Genomic DNA, 19,314 nt, shown 5'->3' with positions numbered 1-19,314 from the left:
TGTGAAAAATACAGAAACTTTCAAGTATTTTTGAACAAAAAAATAATCCTAAAACATCATCTAAAATGGAACGGATGGAGTATACAATATTGATATATTTTGGGAAAGTTAGACGTATGCATATTATACTTGATTGCTCGATTAACGTACAATCTTAATAGTAATTTCAGAACCATGGTTGGTATACAGTGTAATGTGTGTGGTATAGTTTTTTCCGCGAGAAGTGATTGTGATTTCTCCACAACTTCTAGTTAAGTCTTATTAGCAGGATTCGCATATTACTAAATAGCATGAGATGCAGTGAAATATATTGGCAATATTATATATACATACTGGTATTGGGGGAACTACTCATGTGCACATTATGCCGGTTGTTGTGATATGTGTAGATTGTTGGGTGTAAAATGTGTTTATTGTTTTCTTTTACCTCTGTACATTAATTATTTATCTTTTAGTAGCATATTGGTTATTACTTGATAAATATGTATGTTTGCACTGAGCAGTGAGCACCCTTCGGAATGATGTGCTCACTCTTTTCCGGTTTTGTTTCAGTAATTAGAAGAAATAATGCGTGGTAAGATATATGTTTTCGTAACTTAAAGCTTTATCGAATTTAAAGACATTGTATATCTTTTAATATATGTATTCTTTCTTCATACGTAAAACAATACATTAATATATTCATATCACTCAAGAGATTTCAGTTATATACAGTATCAGAAAAGTTGTGTTTTGTTATTAACACTTTATGTAGTTAGGATTCTTAAAATCGATAATCCAGATTTGATGCTTCAATTAGGTTGTAATACTATTATCTAAGTAAGTGGTTTAGCTATTGCATCACATTATTATAGGGTCTAACCAACTTTTATTCTTGTCCAGGGATCCAAAATTCTTTGAAACATGGAAATAATCTAGCTACCAACCCTATTACCAAACTGTGAAGAAGATGCATGTTCTCTTGTAATCCCATTTATCCTATTACTAAACAACCACATGAGTAACGGTCGACATTTATTAAGGCAGATTCCAATTCATAAACGTTTTGGAAAGAAACCACTGAACTAAATCAGAAATCAAATTTTATTTGATCAAGTCCACTGAAGATAAATTTTGATTCCTTTCAATGTATAACATTGTCCTATTTCATTTATTTTCTTTAATTTTTGCATTCAGGAACATAGATCCACCAGTACACATCTCCAATGCCGATGTAAACGCTTGAATTACCCATTATAAGTAATATGTGGTTTGTACTTTTTGTTTTCCGAACAAAGATCCAGCAGCACATATTTCCAATAGCAAATACTGATGAAAAATTCTTGAATACCCATCACAAGTGACATATATTTTGTTTCCTGGTACAAAGATCCATCATAAGTAACATTTTTGATGCTAATACTCCATTTGTTTCTGCAAAAGTGATGGTAACATTTTGCAGAAACAGAGGTAGTGTATGCTTGAAAAAACATCATAAGTAACAAGTTGTTTGTATTTTTTTTTTTTTGTAACAAAGATCCACCAGTACATATCTCTAATACTGATGAAAATGCTTGAATACCCATATTATGCAACACGCATTTTGTATTTTTTATTGTGGAACATGGATCCACCAGTACATATCTCCAATACTGATGAAAATTGCTTCAATACCTATCATAAGTGACATGCGGTTTGTAATTTTTGTTTTATGTTTCATGGATCCACCAGTACATATCTTTAATACTAATGAAAGTGTTTGAATACCCATCATAAGTAACATGCATTTTGTGTTTTTGTGTCTGGCATTAAAGATCCATCAGTACATATCTCTAATACTGATGAAAAATGTGTGAATACTCATCATAAGTAACATACATTTTGTTTTAGACACAATGCTTGAGTACATAATTGTATTTGTTTTAGACATTATGAATTTCTAGTACATATATGCTATATATACATTTATTCATAAAATAAAATGCTCAACTGTTCTAACATTAAAACAAATGCAGTTCTTCAAAAGTTTCAAGAATGAGTATACTACTAGTTGAAAACAATACTGATGAAGTCAAAGTAGTCAAACAAGACAGAGTGTCAGGATATGATGAGGAACACAAATATGATAATTTAAGGCTGGCACTCGCTAAAAAATGGTGTGAGTATTAGAGCTTGAAAGGAGACAATCTCCTAACTAATATGAAGAAATTAGAACAACTGTTGATTGATATATCTTTCAAAGCTTGCCCGCCTTCTCAGACTGATTCTGAAAAAAATCAAACATGGAGCGATTATTTAGAAGATATATACAATAGTTGTGCACTAAATGCCCAAGAACAATGGTTAATTTGTTCGGAAACCGACATGCATAAGTTGGAGTATAATAACTCCCAAAACCACAACAGTTCGTGAACTGTCCAAATCAGTTTGTGAATATTTTGTCGTCTCGAAGTTCAAGAATCTTTCATTTTGATAAGTTCACGACTATCTAAATCAGTTCGTGTACTTAAACACAAAAATTATCCAAGAACCTCTTAAAATCAACCAGTTCGTGAACTATGCAAATCAGTTCGCACACTAGCTAAAAAAAAGTATCCAGAGAAGTCTAAAAATCAACAAGTTCGTGAACTGAGCAAATCAGTTCATGTATGCGAGTTAATTAAGGAAAATATATCAAGTCTTATTACTTTAAGTTTAAGTTCGTGAACTCAGCAAATCAGTATTTTGAACATAAAAACTAACTTGATAACTCCTTATGAACTCAATATGTAATCGCGATTGTTTGAACAATAGATTGGTCGCAACCTATTATTTGATAAGTTTTATATTGTTTGAATTCGTTTTTTCAAAATATCGTCAAACAACTATTTTTCTTCAGCATAGACAGAATGAGTTTATTAAGTGCAACAACTGTTTTAATGTAACATCTGAATCGCAATGCAAACACATAATCAAAGAAGTCTACAACTAGGAAACAAATATGAAAATTGAGATTGACCTGCTGTTCAGTAGGTTGTCAAGTTAAAGCAACGAGTTGCTAGAGCATTCAGTGTCATTTGAATGTGCAGAAGCAAAACAAAAGTTTGTCCAAGTTCCATGCATAAACGTTCTTTACTTTAGTCTTTTTAATGCATATAAGATGAGAACAATCGTCTTGGACAACCAGATCACGTGTCCGTGTTTGACTTGGCTGATGTGATATTTGGTCAGATGATGTAGGACTAGTACAGCCCATTCTTTATTCATCAGAATGGACTTTTATAAGACCCCAATGGCCTGCTATTGTATATATGATCGTTGTCTTTGTTTTCTATATGCTCAGAAAGTTTTGGCGGCTCATGGTGCTACTAAGGTCAGTGCGTATGTTACCCATGGTGTGTTCCCTAAGCGCTCATGGGAGCGGTTTCTTGCTGCAATGGAAGTAAGCACCTTATTCACCTTTAATCATTCTGATTTTGCTCATTCAGGATTGTAATTTTTTTTCAACTTTACTTTTACCTTTCAGAGGAGGGGTCACAACGAGCATTCTCTTACTTTTGGATCACGGATTCCTGCTCACATACAGTGAAAGCTATAGGGGACAAAGCTCCTTTTGAGGTTCTGAGTCTGGCTGGATCTATTGCCGATGCCCTTCAGATCTAATGACAAAAGCATCTGAACTTAGAGTATCCATATTGGTGTGGAGCAGGGTCCTATGGCTGAGTTTATAAAAGAGGTTAACGCCGAGATCTCTGATGGCTTTCTTTGTCTTGTGTAGTACTAAAGCGGCTCTTTGAAGTTAAATTTTCTGTGTAGAACTGATGGCTTCATCAAATAGTACTTGAATAATTTACACCATGAAAAAAAACACTACTGTTTTCTCTCTCCAAGCCTTTACAAAAACAAGTTATCTATTGATTCAGCTATTAGGCTGTTTTCATGTACATCGGCCTCCTGTTTCCGAGCCAATATCATTACATTTTCCATTAGGAATGGGCTTGATAGTGCATCCCACTACCTCCTCACACGGGATAAACCGAGAACTCTGTGTCGGAAAATCCATGTACGCCGGATACATGACACATTTACGAGAACACGTCAAATCTCAAAAAAGACTGGTTATATGTATTAACCACACTATTACAATGAGATTTTACAATAATCTACTCAACAAATAATTATTTTTATTTTGGGAGAGGGGGGGGGGAGGAAAGAGGAATGAGTTCGTTAATGACTAAAGTCCACCAGAGCTACACCTAAATCTAAACCACTTCAGAAATCATGAGAGTCCACTGATTCATTTTATCGGCCAAAATTTGATTTGTTTTCTGAGTGAGGTACTATGAAACTTATGGGTCACGAATTTAGTATGTGTAGAAAACCGAAGATAACAAATACACAAATATCAAAGTAGATGATGTATTATGGGAGGGAGTTTCAATCAAATCAAATCAAATTTGTACCACAACACACTGAAGAATTTGAGTGTTGGATGGCCCTCAAAAGTGTCCAAACACTGAATTTCTGTTGTTAAGGATAGTTTGATGCCAGAGAAAATTCAAAAGATTTGATTAGTAATCTTAAGCACATGGGGTACTTTACAACTTACAGACACTATAAACTGGAAACATTAGTTATTTAAGTGTATAGCTACTTCTGGTTATGAGCCTGACAAACAAATCTAAAATACAAACACCTGTTATATTTACAAAAACTTTACCCGGACAAATCCGAGGGGAGAACTGCCAGTTAGGTTCATATGCAGCGAAGCTACTGAAAAACATCCTGAGCTTCTTTAAACGCTGGGAGGATGTGATTGGGTACCCAAAGGACTGGTAGGTCCAGATGACTGGCTATTAGGTTGAGCAGTTCCTTGGCTCTACACAGTGAGCAACATGACTTCAACTCGATATTCACATCATAACTATAACAATCATGATAGAATCATGAGCATGAGAAGAGTATTTGCAATAGGCATAAGATTTATTCATATTCATGAACTGACAGTAATATCCTAGTTTCACTTTCATGCTATTTAGTTTTTTATATGGTTGGTTTTTACTTTCACCAAGGGGAATCCTGGTACTTTTTGGTTGGTGCCGAACCTGACAATTAATGCCGAAGTATGCCCAAATGCTTCCATGATAAGTTTGCACAGATAACCCTAAGCCAGTGTAGCATTCAACATGAGAGACGAGGAAAATTCACTCAAGGAGTAAAAACATTACCTGCTGGTGGTAACTGATTTGGCTCCATGAATGTGTCTGTAGTGGAAATTGCTGAGGTTGCAATTGCAACTGGAGCTGCTGTTGCTGTGGTATTAGAGTCTGCTGCATTTGCTGTGGTATTAGAATCTGCTGCTGTTGCTGCGGTACAAGTATCTGCTGCTGTTGCTGCTGTAATACAAGTTGTTGCTGCTGCAGTTGTTGTACCGGTGGTAGCTGTTGATGTTGTTGCTGCTGATAATAGTAATGCCACAGCTGATTTATGTATGCCTGACTAGTCTGCATTTGCCCACTTTGAGGTGGATATGAATGAACTTGCGCATGAGAGAAAGAAACGGGTTGGGATCCTGCTTGAGCTGGAGGAGGTTGTACAAACGCGTAACTCTGTTGCTGCACATTTGATACTGGAGATATACGACTCTTGTTACAATTCAGAATACACACTAGAAACAAAATATTATGAAAGTACTTATACGTATGGTTCTTGATTATGTTGGAGCTTGTGATATAGAAGTATCATGAGTTCTCCAAAAAGTAAATTTTAAGAATCAACATGAAAGCTGGTTATATTTCAACAGTCAAACTTAAACAAAGAAGCCAGCCTGCAATTCAACTGTTGCAATGACATTAGATTGAAAGATTGAACTTCGATACCTGGCTGCATTTGTTGGTATTGACCGAACGGAGGATAAACTTGATGCATAAAAATTCCTGATTGTGCGACGGATGACTGGTTTTGAGGATAACCTTGCAAGCTACTTCTAGCATCTCCAGGAGTTTGCCAATTAAAGTTAATCTGAGATCGATTTCCATCATTAGCAGCGGATGAATCAGATAAAATATTTCTCGACCCCGGTGGCTGATTCTGAGATTGAGTTTGTTGAAAACTTGGATTAGCTGACAAACGTGAAGGGTCAGAATCTGCTTGAACATGAACTTGGGACGAGTGATCAGAGTTCGTGCATGCGTAAGCATCATTCTCTGGTTCACTTGCATGTGATGTAGGGTCTGGTTTAGGATCATCACTATCATGAGAAACAGTGGGGGTCAAATGTCGGCTTTCTACATCCCGAGGATTTATTGAAACATTTTTCAGTTCAGGTGGTTTAGAAGCATCCTTTGGCTCAATATCCATATTTTCCTGCTCTTCTTCATGTTCACCTTCCAAAGGATGTTGCGGGGATTTCAAAGTTTCGCACTGTTTACTGACATCATTTACTAAATCATTATCCCCTGAATTCTGCTCCATTACACTTTGTTCAGACTGTTCTACAACTTTGGGCGATACCTGTGGTTGCGGAGTCTTCTTTGTATCATCAATACCTTCTGACGGGGTTCCATTAGGGATGTCAGGTCCTTTTGGAGATGCTCGTTTGTGGTCAAGCGTCAAACACTCTGTTGATATACCGGAAACTTTATCTTCAGGAGCATTAGAAGGCAAACTAATGATCATATCCTGACCCTCTGTGATACAATATGTACGGCTCATAATATGTGGAAATAACTTCCTATGCCGTTCCCGTGCCTTCCTAATATCATCAATTGTCCCACATTGGTCCACAAACTGTTGCACGCAAATGTGCATTAGCAAAAGGTAAAGGCAGATTGAAACAGGAGAAAGGTTAAGTATAACAAAATATCTCGCTACAAATAAATGACGGGTTCTCTGTGAACTGATGAGGTCGCAATGAAATATTAATCATTGATCATTTGATCAGTCAAATAAGTGATAACACCGAACTCTGCGAGTCCAAGCATAGATTCAAAATCAAAATTCTACTGAAAGAAATGTAAACCATGATTCAGACTAAAGACTAGTGGCTAAAATCCTAGTAACACCCTAGTAAGGGAAACTTAAACGTCAACCTCAACAGGCTAACAGATTGGGCCATAAATACGATAAATAACAGAGGGTAAGACAGGATCTTGCAAATGGACTGCTCAATGGACATTTTAATCTTTGATTTTGAGCTTCACACGCCTGTAGTTTTGCTGGCCCTATACCTCTTCAATTAAACAGCAGGAATAGAACTGCATCAAATGAATTAAAACTTGAAGAGATACCTGACCTGTAAATATAAGCTTGAAATATCTTGACGATCTTCAGGGCTCAGAACTTTAGATGAATTAGGCCCAGGAAATACTGAATGCTCAACAATAGAGTCAACCAATTTTACATTCCATGGCCCTCTGTGCATCATCTCAAAGTTCAACAGTCCCTGCATTATATTACTGGGAAATCTTTTAAACGATGCAATCTGGATAGGTTGAGGCCAATCTTGCTTCATCAAGAAGCATAATATAAAGTATCCACGAAAATCCAAATGGTAAAAGAGTTTTAAGGAATAACTGGATTGATAGAAAATCAATAGATAGTAAAAGCAGAACCATCTTCCATATAAGAATCCTATAAAACATCAATACTAATATAACGGTAACAGATCAAGAAGGATAAATACCTCTAGAAGTAATTTGCAATGAGGCAAATGATGAAAACCCTGGAGGAGGACACCTCTAGCGGTATCTATACAACCGTTGACCTATTAGGAAGAAACAAGTTAGAAAGAGAAACCAGTAGGCATCCATTGGAAGCCCATAAAAGAGAAAACATTACTACATCAAAGAAAGTAAACGTAAATTGACGAATATGATTTCCTACCATGTATTTGAATCGACTAAAGTGAACATAAAGAGTGGGAAGGACATGTGCCATTTGCTTTTCTTTTGCAATTTCTAGGGCTTTCTCATATATAATATATGCTGCTTCATTATTTCCCTGAAAAAAAAACAGAAAATCATCTGGTTAAATCTCTACTTTGACAGACCTGACATAATGCATACTGGATACTACATACCAGACGTTTTTCCATGTTAGCTTCTCTTTTAACTCTTTCAATAAAGTCAGAATCCGACTCCGCACTGCAACTATGGATGGAAGAATGGGCACCTGAAACATCTCCTATTTTCTCCCTGAAGTTTGCAGAAAATAAATGGATAGCTGGTACACCCTGTTAGTAAGGGAAACCATATTTAGCTAAAAGGAAAGGAATAAATAGCAAAACAGAATAAATCTTGAACCATGGGTTCAGACTGCTTAACCTGTTCCAATTCCATTTGTTGTGATAAGAGAGAGAAATCCTATTCTATGTAGATATGTAGCAGTATAATAATGTATTGTTTCAAAATTGTTAGGAATGTCTCAACTAGAATAACTAGGTTTCTCCGTGCAAATGATTGCCTATTGTTTCAACTGACAAAAACACTCGGATGAAATGAATTAATCTTTGCTAGGACCAACTAAAAATATCCTTTACAGACTGTTGGATATATCTCAAGCAAACTGTCAAATTCTTTGCAATGTGTTTTTCCTAATGTTGAACAAAAATGTACATATCCCATGACACTAATATTAACTTAATTCTCAAATAATTCAAATGTCTGCATAAAAATCAGATTGAAAGCCCCTTACAGTCAATCCAGAAAGGTAAAGTTCAAGTTACAAAGGATTCTCACCTGGTAAAACTAATGAACGTACAACTACAACTTAGTAACTGATGATGTTGGCAGTAATTCTCTTGTAAGTAGCCTTCACGGAGAAAAAAGACAGAAAAAAAGAAGACAATTACTACCTTCACAAAAATATTTGTTGCCCGATCAAGAGCAAATTTTGCTATTTCTCTTCCTCCGTTACTTTCCATGAGCTCCACATAGCGTATCCAAAATTCCGGATAATTAGCACATGGAATTAAGCATTTCTCATAAAGTTTTACAGTCTGTCAAAAACATACGGGTGTTAGATATTTTTCAATAATGAAAAGAAAAAACAACTTGAGCTAAAAACACTAAGATAGGAGACAAATCCGTACCCAGTCAAAATCCCCTTGCATCTCAACAAAGTCTAGATAGTAATGCCAGTTTTCTAGCTGACTAAGGTCAAGCGGTTTCACATGGAAATAAGGCCTCTTGACACAACCCTCAAAGCATCGGATATCTGCATCTATCTGACTAGCATTGTGATAGAACTGTTCTCCAACTGACAAATACTTCTCCAAAGCATTAAGCCTACGCATGCCAAGTGCAGGATCTAGAAGGTCTTTAATCACACCAAGGATATCTTCGTCCTCATAAGCTGCTACATCAGTGATCTCAAAATCAGATCCTGGTTGTATGTCTGTGACAGCACTACCTTGTGATACTATTTCTTCTTTCCAAATGGTGGAGAACTTTTTAAAACTGAGGAAAATTGCGAAACAAATTTCAAGAAGAAGTCATAATTAATTTGGCAGTACACACAGTTTACATGCTAGAAGACTGAAGTTGACGTGAAACTTGAACACTATTAATAATGAAAAAACTGGAAACATTGACTAATACATTTGCACAAAGTCCGCGATATGGGTGCAAGCAACAAACGACATATCCAAGATAACACATCACCACCACATTCATTTGAGAGAAACATCGCTGGGACTGCTTAATATAGGATCATACCTAAGCTTCACTACAATCGAAAAGGCATATACTGCAGCAGAAACAACCCAAGACGATCAGAGAATTACCTGTCGTAGTAGCTATTCAGCTTTTTGGTTGGGATTTTCAGAGATAGGATAAAGATATGAGCTAGGGAATTCCACTGCTTCTGTGAATACTCGAATTCAATGTATTTATCCCACAAGAGATGGCACAAATAGTCTTTGCGAACAAATGACATTCCTCTTTCAAATAATCTGTTAAACAATTTCAAACAGAATACTATTAATAACATTAGTAAAACAATAGAGATCTAACTTTCACCTTTAAGGATATAAAATATTTAAGAGCAGATAGTAATCTCTAAATCCTATTACTACTCATCCAGCATTCTAAGAAGACAGGAAACAAAGAATCCACTTTTACATCGTTTAATAAAATTACTTCGAATACTAGTTTTACAGAATTTTACGTCAAAAAAGAAACTATTTAAACCAAAAGAAAGGATAGCAAAAACAGGGTTCTAAAACACTATGTTGTAGGTTCCAGATTCCAGAAAACAAACTGAGAATACTTCCAACATAAGCTGGAGGTGTTAGCTTCTTTTTGTAACTGAGTATATTCGATTCACTACCATAAAAATCCCCTAAACTGGAAATAATTTTCAGAACTTAAGTTCTTTGTAGAATAGCATCTATCACCTTCGAACATCATTTGGATCTTCAAATAACAACATGCCGAAGGTACAATAGTCGACCCATAAATGAACAGAGTAGGTCGCAAATTCTAATGCTCGTTCATAAACTTCAACAACCCTGTTAATGGTGCACAGGTTTGCCATGTGATTAGCATACTTTTTCCAATAACCATAGCACAAAGGGTAATGAGACAAGAAAGTGTCGTATACTAGGCAGATCTTCTCCAAGTCAACCTGTAAATGCAGAAAAATAAACATCAGGGGGCTTCGAGAAACGCCAAGAAACTGGAGCACATGTTTTACTAACCATAAAAAAAAGACATATCTGCAGAATTGTAGATTCGGTATAACAGTGGGAACATAGAGGTAACTAACTGGGTGCAAGGAATTTTCTTATGGTGTTATAGCGAAAAACCAACAATAGATCTCTAAATAGAGTTCAGCACTTGACTGTGATTCATCATGGTGCAGGTACCGCCATATTGGTCAGACGGGAAGTCAACTGCGCTAAAATGGTGCAGGTACCGCCATACCTTACTTTCTGACTGCTTAGTGCTGACGGAGCTTAGTGCATGACAGGTGGCTTAAGTTCTACCCACCATCTAAGTGAATAGCAGTTTAGTCATCGTCGTGCAGTAAGAAATTGGAAGGATAGAGACAAAGTAAGGTATCAAGAACGAAGGTCCAGAGTGGTGAATAACAGTACACGGGTAGCTGTAGGACTAGAATCGCATGATATTCTAACACAAGTTGCTTCATCAACTTACAGAAAATAGCAATATTCAAGGGATCAGCATGCGAGGAATATCCCTATTGTCTCAAAACCTTGGTCAGAAGAATTTTCAATTGGTAGAGTCAGAGTAACGTAGTAATGAATATTTCCAAGGGAAAGATGAATTTGTGTCATGCCTCATTCATCGTAAGTGTCCAACAGATGAGTTGGTCAGACACTTGGTGGTTGTACCAAGTGAATCCCATTTGCACTGGGGTGGGGGGATTCTTCCATCTTTCTTTGCCTAACTGCTATTGGAATAGAACGGGAAGTGAGACAAAGATCAACTGCACAGAGTACCATACTGGCAGTGTCCCTCAGATATGGCCGTTGAGAAACACTGTTGTGGAAAGGCATCAGACATGTTGAAATACAATGTCAGTATCAGTGCTGCATTAAGAAAGATCTGTCATGGCCATTTGACATGAATGATGAAACAAGTACTTGCCACTGATCGGAAATGCACCTATGACAAAACAGACAAGAAGTGCTGACACACAGTGTTGATCATATACTTGAACGATATCTGTAATTGACAGCTTACACAATAGTTTGCATCTGAAGGGTATCAGGTTGGATAAATGTGGCCATCACTGTAAAGTTTACAGTCCATGCATCAAAACATTGAATACCGCCATGGCAATACAAATTGTTAACTTGACCACTTACAGGTGATGTCTTTTCAGTCTTTGCTATAAGAGCAGTCCATGCACCGAACTCTGTTGCGCTTGGCAAACCAGATCCCTGTAGTATGGCCTCATTAGTTTTGGCTGCACCAAAAAAACATGTCTAACCATAATAAGCCACGATCCGAGGATGGTAGACAGGATGCATAAAGTACCACAAATCAAGTAATGTTAACTAACTGCAAATAATCCAATCTCAAAACAACAAATTCACATCTAATGTTAACAAACTGCAAATAATCAAGAAAGACTTGGGAACCAAAATCAGCGTGATAAAATACATTTGAAAATAGGACAAAAACCCAATTTAGTTTGATTAAAATGAAACTGATCTCAAACAAGAAATTGAGCACTTGACTACTAAACCAATGCTAATATTTTTCAAACAACTTCCACTTCATAGTAGATACACAAATCCTCATGATGGTATATTCATCACATTTATATAAGAAATCCTAGATACCAAAAACCAACTATTTTACATACTAATAATACTATACCGTCTAAATTTTCCTAGAACCCTAATTTCATTAACTCGATTTTTCCCCTTTTCAGTGTGAGCTACACAAAAGCTAATATAGTTAAACAGAGTGAAAAGTAATTGGTAACTTACTTGGATGATTAGGAATCTCTAACTGATTTAACACAGCCATTCTTAGGATGAACTGGGAATATAGTAATTATTCGCGTTACAACAAACCCTAGTTATTCCGACCGGGAATTAATCACACAACGGCTTCATTCTTTAAAGAAGGCTCGAGTCAAGTCTTGAGTAATTTTTGTGTTAGGTTACGGAATTTGGAACGTGGGATTTATGAGACTATTTGGTATTCGGTTGGATCACCGTGGCGTTTATATTTTATGCAACCTAGAGAATGACTCAAATTCTTCAAGTTAAAGTTATATTAGAAGGTTCGTATAAAATTACAAATAATTTCTTTGCCAAAGATTTTGAACGTGGTAGGTTTTTTTTTTTTTTATAATTCGAATATTAGATTTAGTTTTGAGTTTTATGAACATTCAACCAACTTTAATTATGAATATGTTGTTTATTGAGCTATGTCATTAGATTTATACATTCTGAGGGGAATCACATACGAGTGGAACGTAATTCCATTTGACAAGTCAAAGTGGGAGTTAAAAGGAAGATGGAAAAACTGACTTCAATTATTCAAGTGGATCCAGAAGGAAATCCAGATTATAGAAAACTAAAAGCCCATGGATTAAAAGTGCCACGGTTGAAAAGTTTTTTATAAGCTAGCAAAATGAATGGAAAAAGGATAGCAAAAACACCCTATTTTTTTTCCTTAACATTATGAGAAGCTCAAATGCGTGTTTGTGTTGGCGCCAGTGTCTATTTCCTAATGCTAGCTCAGTGACATTACTTGGTTTTGTCGAATTGTTGAAAAATTTAGAGTTTGCACCAACATATGATTGGGGGTCTCCAATTTTATCAGAACTTTACATGACCTTCGATCAATACTCGTCATGTTTGAAAGAAAGCCTGAATGGTTTTTGGGGAGTGTTGGAGGTAAGAACCTTTTTTCCCATCATTTATTTATTGTAATTAAATATTTGAAATGGTAAATATACTAACCAAATAATTTTATTATTTTCACTATTGGTGGTATACTTATTTCCGTATTTGTGAACCTTATCTTCACAATAATACCGTTATTTTTCCAGTCATAGAAAAGCACACTGTCGAGAATTAGAAAAATGGTCGTATCGAAGATGGTTAACGTGCTTCAGTTGTTCAGTAAACTCAGCAGTTATGTATAACAAGTAATAATATTCTTGCCATGTCGTATGAATCAATCCCGAAGTTCTAAGATGTGGAAGTCCAGAGTATGCTACAGCTAAGCCTTAAGCAAATCGTGTTATACAGTCCTAATTTTGATTAGGGTGATTGGTATAAGACACCTTCTTCAGTTGTTATGAAGAAAGATAAAAGCCATTAATCCATATCCAAGTGGATAGATTTCCCTAGATGACTGAGAAAAATTGGTACGGGATGGTCCACATTGCCTTCATGATGACGTTGATTACCTTTCTTAGTTTAATATGATTTACAAGCCAAATATTATTACACAACCGCAAAATTTTGATTGGGTGGATTTTCGCTTTAGGTGGGATGCTTGATTAATATGTTTCTTTCCAACCTCCACCGCAGACGGCAGACGCATTTTCGTATCCCAATAATATATTGGGTTCATCGTCGCCACCATTTTGATGGGAAGTACATACTGAAAAGGCGAGGGTACCCAAATATACCTCAAGCTAAAACTTAACTTACCTATAAGTCCTTTCTCCGAAAGTGATTGTCTATGGACTGAGTCGAGACAATGCAACTAATCGGTTCACACTTCATGTGATCGTCTATGGATACGAGATCGAGACAATACAACAACGAAGTATGTTTAATTGATACAAAGGTTCGGACTTAACCAAACACAATAGGATTGCTTATCAAGTAAATATGAATTAACGTTTGTGTAATTTACTTTAATTATAATAAAACAATTATAATGCGAAATATAAAAGTAAATGACACAGCAAGATTTTGTTAACGAGGAAACCGCAAATGCAGAAAAACCCCGGGACCTAGTCCAGAACTGAATACTCTCAGGATTAAGCCGCTACACAAAATTACACTAACTTCGTATAGTTGAGACCAAGTAACTAACCCTATAGTTCACCTAGTTCCTTTTGTATTCCCACGCCTCCAACTTATAAATAAGTCACGTACTTGGAACAATTCATTTGATTCGTATTCCAAACAGTAAAGGAATAACAAATCTGTTTGATATCAACTCTATTCAACCAAGTGATATGAGTCGGACAAAGGCTCTTCCGTTTATCTCAACATAAACTCCTTCGCCGGGTCCTTATATCTACTTATATTCAATCACCCAAAGGTAATCGTTTAAGATTAAGCCAACAACACCTTTAATCCAATCTACCACAATGATAAATCGATTATTAATTGGACCCTCTTTTACCGAAATAAGTATTGTGCACACCAAAGATTATAAAACCCAAGTCAGATCTTCAATATCTTTGTCTTCAAATCTTCTCAAATCTTCAATAAAAACCTGCACACAATCACTTGAATCTCTTGTGATCAATCACGCACAGAACGGAGTCTGTTAACAATGGATTATCACAAGATCGTCTTTAGAACTAACAAATAGTCTAAAGATCCCCGTCGAAACTCTGAACTAGTATGAGTGAATCTTATATCAGAAGAGAAGATTCCCAAGAATAAAAAAACTAGGTGCAATCAGATTTCAACCACCGTTAGTCAATCAAATCAATCGAAAACAAAAGATAAACCTCAATTATCTAGTTTCCCACCAACGGTACACGCTAGAGCTTCTCAATTCCCAATAAGACTTTAAATTGAGCGGCAGTAAGATATTTCGCCTAATTAGGTTACCCTCCTCTCCGAATAGGCGGCTACACCAGTAACAACAACAAAAGAGTTGGCAAACTTCGAGTATTTATAGACAAGGAAGTTTGGACACCAAGGAATTTCCAAAACCGAAAAATATTCTCAAGATATTCATTAAAGCACAGATTCGGTTTTCATAATTCCTGGAAATGCTCTGTCCAAAAATGATGATCGAAATCTCTCGGAAAATCTAATTAGTAAATGCACATTACTAATTCTGTAATTTCCTTACAAAATAAAATTAATAACCTTAATTAAAAGATTCTTAACTTACTTATGTTTCGATCCTGGGATTCTCTTCCCTTAGCCGTTAAGGAATACCTTTGACCAATTAAAGAACTAAACATTCAGAGCACGTGTCCAAAGTTTGTCGACATCTTTACTTTGTAAGTTCTCTTTCACACCTACAACCTTGAAACCGATTTGCCACACTTCCAAACAAGTTTAGAATTGGTTCATCTGACTTTCAAGAACTATGTGATTGATCAAACCAACATTCAATCACAATCATGGGTTTACGCTTCTACCAAAACAAGTTTCGGTTCTACCTCCATGTGAGTACTGTGCATAGTCACACTAGCTTTCCAAAAATTCGGTTGACTAGGTACTAGGATCGGTTCCCCACATATATATGGTATCTAACTTATATGTGTTGCACATGTCCATAGGATCGGTTTCTCTTTGCCTAAAAACGTGTTCCACAAGTCCATAGGATCGGTTCCCCTTTCTGATATAAACCTTGATGCACCCCATACAAGGATCGGTTCCTTTGATGTACTACACTCCTTACAAGGATCAGTTCCCCTTTCCTTTTAATTGGTCAGACATACAAAATCCGATCATACCACAGGTGATTACTTAAGATCGGTTTTACTAATAAAAGTTATACCAATACATAAGTCATGCCTTTGTGAATAGTTCTACCAAGAACACAACAAGTTGTGAGCGGTTATACTCTATCACACATATTGGTTGTTCCACAATAACACCTGGCAATTTCCTTTTCGTTCCACAAACAAGTTTATGAACTTACTTCCTTATAACACATGTAAACATTGTTCCCTAGGATGAAATCCTCACTTCATACCCATACATAATCACAATAGCATTCAAATGATTATGGCGATGTCTTATCTACAAAGTTTAATGGTTAAGCAATAAACCTCGTATTGTATTCCTTAATACTATGTTTATCTATAGTTCAAATATGCTTCGCAGTTATGTTTTCAATATGCACGACTTGAAAGATACGTAGGGAATGAAACAGTTCAAGTCAAATATCACTAACCTCAAGTGGAAGGATGATTGTTGTCGTTGTATCTCCTTGCTTCTTCACATCTTCAAGACTTCGCAATACTTGTAATGTCTCATTTCCTAATACTTTCAAGCTAAATTATACGAAGTTGACTCTAGTACATAATCAAGCGACTCTTAGTATGAGTTTTGATCACTAAAATATGACAACCAAACATGACATACCAACGCTTGGTGGGTTCAACCGAGCAATGCTCTAACAATCTCCCCCTTTGTCAATTTTAGTGACAAAACTCTTACAACATATGGATAAGCAAATTACAAGAATTCATTACAATCCGCTTGATTCCCAATTCAACAGCACAATAAAACTGCTTACATTCAATCCTTGAAAATGCCGTTGTTGACATTATAATAACAAAGCTAATACTCCCCCTAAGTAAGATAGGTAGATATTCAATCCGCACATCTTTGTTATACCAATTTATATGACATGTTACTCCTCCTTAGTCTGTGCTTTCACTCTTTCGTTAGATAAAACATTCAAGTACCAATGTTCTTTTCCCTAGCGATGCCAATCAATATAAAATCAATGCCAGCAACACTTGTTTACTCCATATATTTCTCCCCCTTTTTGTCAAAAAATGACAAAGAAACGAAAAAATAAAGGACAACACGAAAAGAATCCCACAAATCTCATAATAGACTTGCAAACCTGTAGAGTTAGGAACGAGGGTTCCATACATCACGTTCCGATAACCAATATCAAAACCGAAACTACAAGTAGTCTTATTTTGATATGTTACCAAGGAAACAATTGTCCGAAACAATTTTTCCAATTTAGTTTAGCAAACCAAAAACAACTAAGCACATTAGTCCCTTTGCTAAACTGATTGTTCAAAAACAACCGCTTAATTCGATAAGACCAAAATAAAGATAAACTCCATTTTTCTCATCAGGTTCTAATTATCCATAAACTTAGACCTTTCAATTTTAAACAAGACAAGTACTAGGTTAGTTAACTAGCATTCCTTGTTTAGGCATTCTACTAGACTTGAATAACCGAAACCTCACTTTGATAAGACAAACTAAGATCATAATTAACTTAGTTTCTTATCCAGAATCGAATTGGACTAAACAACTCATCCCGTACACAAATTATTTTGTTAGGCCATAAATAATTCATACAAACCAAAATAAATCAACTTGCATAATTATTTACCTCAACCAGAAGCAATTGAAACAACATAGACATTAAAAGCACCGCAATTGCACCGGAATTTTGTAAGCCTAAACAATTGATACCATACAAAAGCAAGATAACAATGGTTTTTCTTAACCGGAGCCAATTGAATCACACACACATCAATTGTACAGAAATTTTGTAAGCCTAGACAATTGATACCATACAATAAACCAAGATAACAATAGTTTTTCTAAACCGGAACCAACTGAATCACACATCCACACACACATCATGGAATAAATATCAATTAAACCGAAATTTTGTTAAGAAAAAGCAACAAATATATATAATATAAACCCAGGCTTTTCTTAAACAGGAAAACAATTAACTAAAAAGATTGTTACCTCAAATTTCGCATCCACTTCTCCAATATGATAGCATCTTCGTATAAGGAGAATTGATATCGAAATATCACCACGTTGTCATCCTTATGCATAAATAAAAGAATAAAAACACACCTCAACCTTTACCAGAGAAAGGTTGAAAACCGGTTTTAACAATTGCAAGCAAAAGTTGAAAACCGTCGAAACACATATGCTTTTATGCTAAACCAAAATCGATTCAACATATTGTGACCTTTTCACATATTGTTTCTACCAGAATCCCTCATGATCCTTTGATAAAGCCTACCTACTAGGGCTAGAACTTAATCCCGCTAAATCAAAAAGTCACCAAACCATAAGGGTTCACAATATAAGAGATCGAATATTAAGGTAGTAAAACCGAAATCAAACATCCCATAAACATACGTAGCAATAATATAAAAGCAATCACGCACAGGCTATGTAAACCGAAAACTATCACAAGAAAAATTACTAATCAAATAATTTTATTCATAATAGTTTTATTCATAATAGACCAATACAATCAATGAAAGAAATCAAAAATTCATGTCTATTTTTCCTTGAAACCTAGTCCTTCATGTCAGAACTGAATGAAGGTGGATTACTACTTTTCAGCTTTTGAATTTCTTCAAGTAGAAAACCTTGTTTCTTAACCAGAATCTCTTGTAGATAAGAAATTTTCGTGAAGGATTCTGCAAGAGCATGTAATTCTGTCTTTGATTGAACACAAAAATGTGTCAATGCCTCAATACACTGATCTTTCTTCAGAGTATTCTCTCTTTCCTTCTTGCTAATCCAATCTCCCTTTCTGATTTTACCCTTAATATCAAGAGATAATCCGGACTTAGTTTTAGGATGATCTTTCTGATCATGCATCTTCTCCAGAGAAACCATTTGATCCAGACCCATAGTTCGGACAAGGAATGATCAAAATGAGAGAAGAATCTTTTTATATTTTTCATACTACCGAAAATATAATATTCCTAAAATACGAATACATCAAATATCTTCAAATACTAGATATTATTTCCATAATCTACACAAAAGTGTCTTGAATTTTCTTCTTCCTCACTCAAAATTTGGCACACGAGATGAGAAAAGAATTCTAATACCGATCAAGTGGCATTAGTATGAGATTTTCTCTCATTATGGAATTTTGAACAACCAGAGTGTTCTTGATCTAGTATAGTATGAAAAGACCTCTTTCT

At 35.6% G+C, this 19,314-nt stretch overlaps 1 protein-coding gene and 1 long non-coding RNA gene across 5 annotated transcripts; one reads left to right on the top strand and one right to left on the bottom strand.

The window, feature by feature from the left end:
• The first annotated feature begins 3,300 nt into the window (after positions 1-3,300).
• On the top strand, positions 3,301-3,841 carry LOC113289931. Its single transcript, XR_003331277.1, has 2 exons — positions 3,301-3,400; positions 3,485-3,841. It is a non-coding gene; the product is annotated as an uncharacterized LOC113289931 (long non-coding RNA).
• Positions 3,842-4,503: 662 nt separating this feature from the next.
• On the bottom strand, positions 4,504-12,729 carry LOC113289929 (probable serine/threonine-protein kinase mps1). Of its 4 annotated transcripts, none has more exons than XM_026539358.1 (13): positions 12,422-12,729; positions 11,792-11,892; positions 10,355-10,584; positions 9,743-9,910; positions 9,050-9,416; positions 8,813-8,956; positions 8,039-8,191; positions 7,843-7,959; positions 7,643-7,723; positions 7,253-7,402; positions 5,838-6,747; positions 5,187-5,587; positions 4,504-4,882 (listed from the first exon to the last, which is right to left on the bottom strand). In XM_026539358.1, the coding sequence occupies exons 1-13, from the start codon at positions 12,459-12,461 to the stop codon at positions 4,877-4,879; spliced, it is 2,868 nt and encodes a 955-aa protein (XP_026395143.1). In that variant the 5' UTR covers positions 12,462-12,729; the 3' UTR covers positions 4,504-4,876. The 4 variants fall into 4 exon arrangements, with proteins under 4 accessions (XP_026395143.1, XP_026395142.1, XP_026395145.1 ...); XM_026539357.1 differs by having other exon boundaries at positions 4,504-4,837; positions 12,422-12,723; XM_026539360.1 differs by lacking the exon at positions 12,422-12,729 and having other exon boundaries at positions 4,504-4,837; positions 10,355-10,468; positions 10,561-10,584; positions 11,792-11,884.
• Positions 12,730-19,314: the final 6,585 nt, after the last annotated feature.

Source organism: Papaver somniferum, chromosome 6, assembly GCF_003573695.1.
Source record: "Papaver somniferum cultivar HN1 chromosome 6, ASM357369v1, whole genome shotgun sequence".
Taxonomy (NCBI): domain Eukaryota; kingdom Viridiplantae; phylum Streptophyta; class Magnoliopsida; order Ranunculales; family Papaveraceae; genus Papaver; species Papaver somniferum.
The sequence above is the reverse complement of the archived record's forward strand: the minus strand, read 5'-3'. Positions and strand labels throughout refer to the sequence as shown.